This window comes from Rhea pennata, chromosome Z (assembly GCF_028389875.1).
Source record: "Rhea pennata isolate bPtePen1 chromosome Z, bPtePen1.pri, whole genome shotgun sequence".
In the NCBI taxonomy this organism is placed as follows: Eukaryota; Metazoa; Chordata; class Aves; order Rheiformes; family Rheidae; genus Rhea; species Rhea pennata.
In genome coordinates this window covers 57,741,418-57,750,505 of record NC_084702.1, presented here as the reverse complement: position 1 = coordinate 57,750,505, position 9,088 = coordinate 57,741,418, and the positions used below count along the sequence as shown (strand labels likewise).

The 9,088-nt window shown below is 46.3% G+C and overlaps 1 protein-coding gene across 1 annotated transcript in view; it reads left to right on the top strand.

Moving 5' to 3' along the window:
- Nucleotides 1–4,345: 4,345 nt before the first annotated feature.
- The window catches only part of HOMER1 (homer scaffold protein 1), an 89,254-nt gene continuing 84,511 nt past the window's right edge, over nt 4,346–9,088 (top strand). Inside the window, exon 1 of the mRNA XM_062599264.1 lies at nt 4,346–4,411. Within this exon, the coding sequence (XP_062455248.1) occupies nt 4,407–4,411 (5 nt within the window). The 5' untranslated portion in view covers nt 4,346–4,406. The remainder of the gene's footprint in view (nt 4,412–9,088) is intronic.

Sequence of the window (9,088 nt, the reverse complement as noted above, 5' to 3'; positions counted from 1 at the left end):
TTAAGCTTTGCCTTGTCTGAAGCCATCGGTCTCTTTTTGTTTGATGATAGCATTTCTTACCACCTTTGCCAAGTCACAGGTGCTGACCTGCCCATAGCTTGCATTAGACAGTGTACTCTAAAGCGCGAGACTGCCTCTGTCAGAGTGCTCCAGACAAACTCAGAGAAGAATTCTAAAACAAACAAACAAACAAACAAAAAAAAAACCTTACAGCTGAACTTATAATTGTCACTATTAAATTTCACCACATTTGTATTACTTCAGTCTTCAAGATGAGGTATTTCTATATTGTTTCTCCTGTTAATGATGCAGTATATATTCTCTATAACTTAATTGCCTAGCTTTCTTTTTTTAATCTGCATATATACTTCAATCCTAATTCATAGATGTCACCATGTTTTTTGTATTATTTAGGAGAATAGCAAGATAAAAAATGATTTCAGTAAAATCAGCAATCTTAACCAAAGGCTTTTTCTACAAGACAAAATAATATTAACTTAACCAAGTCAATCTGGAAATGGATCAAAATTGTAAAAGTATATAATTGAGACAAAGCTTAAGACTTAGAGATAGCTCAGTGAAGAAAAAGTAGAGAACTAGAGAAAACTAGAGAAAAAGTAACAAATGTGGAAGGGGAACAAGCAATTACCTGGAGCTGCTATACTTAATTGTAATGCTAAATTAATATTTTTTAAATGATGAATTAAGAAGAAAAAAGATTAACCATAAGATTTGTCTGGAGGGATGCTTCCTGTATCCCTATAGCCCTTTTCCTCCACCCAGGATCTTAGCTGACTCTCTACTCATATATCATTACTTATAGAACAGCATGAAATGTATACGGCATTTCACAAGTCAGTAAAGACATTGTTGGTACCCCACATACGGCTGATCTGGAGATACTAGTTCTTCTTTGCCCCTGAATCTGTTCATACCTCTGGTTCTCATGTGAATATGCAATTCTTTCCCTTTTGGCTTGGTATGTGTTTGGTTTCTTTTGTATTTTTTATATTCGGACTCATGGAATTCTGCTTTTGCACCTATGCAGTGGGAAAATGTCATACTTCGTGTGAGCCAAATATGTGAACAAGTTGAAAGGCAGAGACAGATGAAGCCATCTCTGGGATATCTGAACAAAATACTTTAGACATGAAGAAACACTGAAGTATTTTTATTAGCAGGAGCTTGAACTGAAAGAACAAAACTGATGCAACAGTTATTCATGTAGATTTAGAGCTGTAACTTCTTTGCTCTCGACCTGTCAGTACTGCATGCAAAATGTCACGTGGGACTTTTAGAAGCTAATGAATCTAGGCTCCTAACTACTCAACATCAAGTAATACACTTATAAGCCTTGTGTTGTTTACATATACATAGAATGAGTTATTTTGATCATGGTCTCTTTCATTCTTATCATTATGATCAATCTTTCGTTCTTATCACTATTATCATATGGAAGAAGCAACTGCTGTGGATCTTCATATTTCCCCAAGCAGCAAAGGGGTGCCTACAAACAGTTTTATATCTAAAAACTTGTAGACTTTGCCTGATTTTAGTGGAAAATGCATATTGCTTCAGATGTTTCAAAGGGAACACAAACAAAAATGTTTTCTGGCAGTCCAGAAAAGTAATGCAGTTTAACTATAACTGTGCATGTTTTGAGCATTGCCCACAACAAACCTCAGACTAATACCACCAAGTCTAAAGTTAAATTTTTGTAGCTCTGCGCCTACACTTTAAGCTATGAGGTAGCATGTGAGAAATATGAAACTGAGGAAGCTGTTGTTTTCTCCCTTGTGAGGCAATCTGCCTAACACCTCACTGCTGCTGATAGGAATGATTCATGCTTGATTTCTTGTGCTTATTTTTTGTTTTGAGAAGATTTCCCTTGCTATTTGTCATCTTCATCTTCACCCTACCCCTCGCTGATTACATTTATAGGTCAAAATGTTAAGGCAAGGAGCTGCAAAATATGTGCATGTAGAAACTCAAATCACTTTTGAGAATGGCTGTTGTTACTCTGGTGAGATGAGATTGCTATGTAAATCCTTTCACTATGTTTCATTCCAGCCTCTTTCTAGAATACGCTTTGTCTCATGTAGTGGAGTTCTTAAGAGAGGATGCACTTGCTGTTAAAGCAACAGCTATGGCCAGGTCAGTGTGGGTTTTGGTGTGTTTTAGAGTGCCATAAATAACCCATTTGTAAGGTTGGCCTTCCACTTTTACTTGGAGTTTGACTTCTAGCATCTCATTGGTATGTCTCCTCACATCTGAATGAATGTTTAACATGCCTTTGGTGGCTACAATATTGCTTGAACAGGAAAATACTCGAAAGTACTCCTAGAAGTAGCAATTAGCTGAGATGTATGTTCTGTCTTTGGTGTCCCAGTGCCATTGGCATTGTTGAGGAATAATTACACCTAGCATTTATATATTTAGCAAAACTTGGAGAGTTAATGGAAATACTTATTGAACCTAAGATGAGGCAGCTGCCCAGCAACATAGTGGGGTTGCTGGAGCCTGGGCTTCTCTGATGAAGCAGAAGCAGCAACACACGTTGTCTGTCTGCATGGTACTGTTGAAGGACTGAGCCAAAAACAGTATGCTCTGGCAAGCTCATGATGCTGCCCGTTTCTTTGCTGTACTGCTGGCGTGGACATGTTGGGATCCGCATCTCTGCAGTGTAGTTAGAATGGCGGCCGCGTTCCTTTCCCGTTTCGCTAGCGCGGCTGCTGCTGGGTTTGGAATCTGTGAAAGCAGGTGGAACCAAGTGCCAGGCAGGTGCTGGGGCAGCAGGGCCAGCTCTCCCCGGGCGCCGCGCCCCGCCGCTCCCAGGCCCCCGGCGAGCGCTGACAAGCTGCCGCCGCCCGCGTGCGCCGCGGGGGCGCCGAGCCCCGAGCCCGCGGCTTTCCTGCGGCGGGCAGCTCCTACGCGGCCCGAGCGGCGGTGGCGGCCGGGCCGAGCGCGGCGGCGGGAGCGCGCGGCGTTGCCGTGGAGACGGCGCGGCGCGGCGGGGGCGGGCGGCGGCGGCGGCGCCCCGGGGGGGCGCACGGAGGCGGTGGCGCCGGGCCCCGAGCCCTCCCTCCCCTCTTCCCCCCTCCCCGCCGCCATTGCCTATTATGGAAGCGCTTCCGGCGGCGTGGAGCACTCTGACATCATCCCCCGCACCCCGGTGACGTCAGCGCCGGGAGCGGTGGGTGACGCCGGTGCGTAGGGAGCGCGGTGACGTGTGCTATTTAAAGCTCCTCGGGCGGAGGATGGAGGCAGAGCGGGCTGCTGCCGTCGCGAGGAGGAGCGGGGCTGCTGCGTGCGGCGGCCGCGGGGGGCTGTAGGGTGCCGCGGGGCTGCAGGCGAGCGCGGCGCTTCTCTTCCCTTCCCTTCCCCTCCCCTCCCCTCTCCTCCCTTCCCGCGGCAGAAGCGGGACAGCGGCGCGGGCTGAGCGCGGCGGCGGCTGCGCCTGCCCGCCGCGAGGGGACGGGCAGGCGGTGGCGGAGGTGTGAGGCGGAGGCGGGGATGCGAGCGGGCAGGGGAAGCGGCTCAGGGGCGCCGGAGCAGCTGGGCACCGCCTGACGCGGCGCTCCCCCCTCCATCCCTTCCTCCATCCCTCCTTCCTCCGGTGCCTCCGGCGGGGCAGAGCTCGCGGCCCCACCGCACAGCAGCGCGGAGCTCGGCGGCCGCGGCCCCGCCCGCTGGTCGAGAGGGACCCGCCGCGCCCCAGGACGATGCCCGCCCGCTCGCCGCAGCAGCAGGCGTGACGGCGAGCAGCCGAGCCGCCGCCGCGGCAAGGGGGAGCGGCGCCCCGCATCTCTGCAACCGGGGGCGGGCGGAGCGGGGGAGCGCGGCCCCCGGTGCCTGCGGGGACGCGCGGCCGCAGCCCGCCGCCAGCCGCCGCACGCCGGGATCCTGATGCCAGCGCCGGTGCAGCAGCTCGCTCTGCCTCCTCGGGGAAATGCGTCGGTGCCCGCCGCGCTGCCGGCGGGGGTGCTAAGGGGAGCGGCGGCGTGGAGCTCTGCGCGCACCGCCAGCCCCATCCCGCTCCGCCTCTGAGGCGCTCGGCGGCCGCGCAGTCCCCGGCGAGAAGCGCCGCAGCCAGCTCCGCGCGGAGAAGCCCGGAGCCGCCACCTCTCCCCGCAGGAGGGGACCCGCCCGCCGGAGCCGCAGCCGCTACCTGCGGGCGCCGAGCGGGGCCGGCGGCCATGGGAGCGTGGCCCGCGGGGGGCGCTGCCTAGGGCGCGGGCGGCCCCGCTCGGCCCGGCGGCGCGGCCCCCCGGGCCTGCGCGGCGCGGCGAGCCCAGCGCAGCGGCCCGCCGCCACGGGGCTGCGGAGCTGCCGGCGCGGTCAGGCGAGGCGCGGCGAGGAGCGCCCCGGGGACGCGGCACCGCCGGTGCCCGGCGCCGCCGGCCGCCATGGGGTAAGGACCTCGCTCGGCGGGGCGGGCGGGGGCAGCGGCTGCCCGCGGGAGGCCGGCGGCTTCCGCGGCGCGGTGCGCGGGAACCCTGCGCGTGGTGGTGCTGGGCGCAACTCCGTGCGGGGCGCGCCGGGATCTGCAGAGGCGCTGCCCGCCGGCGCCGCTCGGAGAGCCGCCGCGGCTTCCGCATCCCACCTGGGGGAATCTCCCCTGCCCTCCTAGCGATGGTCAGCCCTGGAGCACCTGCTGCGGGCTCAGTGTGGCTTGGTGGGACTCCGGAGCAGCGAAGACTTGCTTTAACTCCTACGGAGTCTTCAGAGAATATAGAATAAACGTGCGTTTTCTCAATATAGTGAAGAAGGCTTCTGTTACAGAAATCTGCTTTATAGCAGGTCCCCTAGGTAACCTGGCTCTTTCATTTGAGGTTTAAGAGAAAATAGAATGGAGAAACTTCTTAAAAGGAAACGAATTGTACCTAACTTAGCAGATATCAGAGTGAGTTAGATACTCGTGAAAACTTCCCATAGTTTTATTCTTAGTAATTTTTATAGTTGATTGATGAAGCAAAACCTGCTACCGTGCTTGCCTGATAATCCCTGAATGGAGTGGAAACTCATCCATATTCAAAAGCAGCAGAAACTCGGTCATGATTTGGTTAACTGCAAGGTGGAGGCAGATCCTTAATGTATTAACAGTTTCTAAGACTTTATTAAATTATTCATATAAGTCATAGTTCTTAAATGTTGAAGCATGTGCTTAAGTCTTGTATTTTTCATCATTGAGAAATTTGTGAAATTGGTATACTAATTGGGAAATGAAAAACATTTTTTTTCTCCCCCTCAGAAGCTATTAAAGAGAGTTTGATTTCTTGAAGTACTAACTTTCTTAATTGCAGGGCAGCAAGAGCTGGGTCCTTGGCTCCATCCTAGTCACACGGGCACACCAGACAAGATGTAGGAAGGAATGACTACCTAGACTAGCTATTATTCTACTGGGTTTTGTTTTATTTTGTTTTCTTTTAATGGAAGAAAAGTACAAACAGAATAAGTCCAAGCTGTTCTTAGCTTGCAGCTGTCTACATAGAGACAATATTCAAGAAGGTGATAATGTGGCTTTTCAAAAGTCTAAATGACCATATAGTATTTATGGGATATACTCTTAAAACAGCTAAGCAGACACAGAATTATACAGCTTATTTAATTCAAATAATGGAAAACATCTTGTTTATTTCAAATTGATATTATGTTTGTAGATATGTTAGTTAGGTACATCTTATTGCTAATACTGAGGAATTGTTGAAGAGTAACAAGCTTTTTACTTTCTCTAGAATTTAGCACTTCTAGAAGCAAAACCCAGGTTATAAAAAGGAAAGATTCTTTTTCACAAGCTCTGGTACTTCTGGAGTGGGGTAGCTTCTTAACAAACAGTACAAAACGGTATCTGTGTGCAGAGGGAGTAGGAAATGCTCCTAAATACTAAATGTCTATAAAAAATAATTGGAGAAATAGTATGAAGTTTTTGTAAAATACTCTTCAAGCAGTATCTTACCCATGTAGATCATGAAGGCAAAACTTGTTGGCAAATATTTTGAAGAGTTTTTAGGCAGTACATGTTGGGAATATTGCAATATAGAATTTCTTTACAAACAATCTTTTAAGAAGAATGACAAAATCAGAACTGTAGGTATTTGCTGCTAATAATCTGTCTGCTATTTAACTGTGAGTGCGTGCATCGGAGCCAGGATAAACACCAGCTCTGTGAATCACTCAGTTAAGAATGGGTCATTTGCTAATGTTCAGAACACAGATTCTATTTCAAAAGCCATTTCCTGTTAGCATCTAAATGCAGTTGTCCATGGATTTCAGGGTGTTTAGAGAGGAAGATACTAGACTCAATGCTGTAGTTTTTTGGGAAAAAAAGATACTGTGATATTCTACTAAATTCTTTAAATTGAACCCTCTAGAAGTGAGTTGCACAGTGAAATGTTTGATAATCCACGTACTCAGCCTCACAAGGGTCAGTGTACTTTACTCACTGTTTAATAGGTGCTACTATCATTCATAAGCTTGTAAATTGAGCTTGTAGTACCTGACTCTGTGAAGAGTTTACCTATTCCAATAATTAGAGCACAAAAGACTTGTGATGAGAGAAAGGAAATGGCTTGCCAAAATAGCATGGCTTATTTATTTCTTATTTAGTTATTTATTATTATGTTCTGTCAGTGTAGCTCAGCCTGTTCAGCTCCTTGAATGCCATGAGGTAAGCAAGCTAATTGTGCTGTGTATATGCTGAATACCAAACTGTAGGTGTCTGCTCTCTGAGACTGTGCTGCTGTTAAACATTTATTTTGAGAAACCTGAAACTTCACAATGATGTATAGGGTCTGGTAGTTTTAGAGCAATTCTCATTTGTGTTGTATTTCATACGTTTTGGGGTTTCTCTCTTATCTCACAGGGAAAGGTGAATGAGTCAGACCTCAGGGACTGTGCAGACCAGATGGTCGAGCATAGGATGTCCATTTTTCCTTTTCTACCTGAGCACTCCCCTCTTTCCCAGTTCCTCATCTCTGTTGCATAAAGAGAAATTCTTATCATTAATAACTGTTAGGTGATAAACACATTTATTTGTGCAGGCCTTGTGTTGGGTTGACAACACTGAATATAGTGTTATTCAGCAGGAAAAACATTGATTTTTGTGTAAATTGGAAGACCTCAGTATCTTCCTGGTTTGTAATGTGAGTTGTTTGTATTGCCAATACTGAGGAATACAAAATTTACTAGTATTGAGCAGTTAGACTTTTCTGAGCAGAAGTTTGATTATATTAAACCTTGAAGAAATAAATCTTAAGTAAACACAGAATGTGTGTTAGTAGTCCAGATTATTCCCTTAATGTGCACAAACCAGAAAAAATAGCACGTTGAAAACTGCAACCTTATTTTACTGATCCTTGGAACTTTTTCTAGTTCAGTGAGGCGCAGAGGGGTCTGGGATTAATATTTGTGGATTACAGTGTAGTCATTGCTCAGGCTAGGATAAATACACTTCATCCTAGATGCAGCATGGAGGCTGCATGGGCAAGAATGCTGGTGAGGTTGAGAATCTGGTATTCTGTTTAAATTTAATCTCCTGGATCAAGTCCTGATTTATTAATGAGCCGTTTCCCCTTAACTACATTCCTTAGTGGCCTTTTATGCTGTGACAAATGTCCAGATTTACCTCACTAGCTCTTCCTTTTGCTCTTGCTGAATGATGAAGGCATTATCAAGTAAAAGCTTCTGTAAGCCGTGCTTGTCTCTGTCATGTCATGTTAATCAAGGTGTATTTATAGAGACTAGCTACTCTTTACTTTTATTGGACTATATTTAGTATGTTATCTTAAAGATGGTTATGATATATCTGTCAGTTTGAGCTGGCAGAATTAGAATACTAGGGTTCTTAAGTTGGCTAGAGAATATTGTGGGAAAATGAATATTTTAGGATGCACTTATTAGGCTTGTAGTTGCCTAGAAATATGGAGGGGTGGCAGTTGAGGGGAAAATGGCTGTTATTAGTTGGTCTGCTACTCTTACAGTTCTTGAAGAATGGGTCAAATGCCTTTAAAACATATTCGTGATGTAGGATGCCATTCTAAAGAGAAGATAGTAGAGATGCAGGAGAATTGAGAAATCATGCTGATTCTAAACTCTAGAATGTAATTACATTTCCAAAACCAGTTTGGAGCTTTAAAATGAAATGTGAAAAGTTTGTTTGCACATAGGGATAGATGAATTTTGCTGTGGAAACTGCTATGTGTAAGTACTTTTAAGAATTCGTTTCTTAGTTCATTACCTTTTTTTTTTTTTTTTGATCTTTCCAAGCCACCAATGTTTAGTCCTTAATTTCAGTTTTCTCTCTCTAGCTGGGTAGCAATGCAGTGCTGTAAAGCTGTTAATGTCTAATACTGTATAGCTAGGAGCCAGAAGCATGGTCAACAGCTGAATTTGACTTCACTCAAGTTCTTCAACCTGGCTGTTTCTTTCCCATACAGACTAATGATGCAGCTTTAGCTCTCCCAAAACTTCATCTTAGAACAGTCCCTTATGTCAGCTGTGCTTCTCTAACACAGAAATGTTGTAGGTAATGCAGCAGAAGGTATGGCTTCTTGGCAGTAGTTCAGTGTTACTGGAATTCATGGTCGTTTTGCTAACTCAAGGGTAAAATGAGGCACTTACTGAGGTCAGAAAGCTATGGCAGCAGAGTAGTTTACACTGTCTTCTGTGACAGTGTATAGAGTATAACAAATATGGCTCAAAATTACTTACTATAGGTAACACCTGCAAAACTTGATTATCTGAAAAATTGCTGAATGGGTAAGGTGTAAATATCGAGATGGATGGATTTCATGCGAATCAGCATGAAATGCTTAATAGAAAACTGTCAGGCAATAACATGTGGAGACTTCTACAGTGCTTAAATTATCTTCTGTCACAGTGGCTTTATGACCATGAAATAAGCATGGGAAAACTGAAACAGCTCTTCTGGCCTGGCAATGTATAACCAGTCTCCTGAATGACATGGTGATTGGCCTCCATGCAGATTTAATAATGGTATTAAAAATGCCTTATGATTGCAGTTGATCTGTTTCTATGATGCCATGTATTATAAAGATTGTATAGACCACCTTTTTTGGTGAAGTGCTGG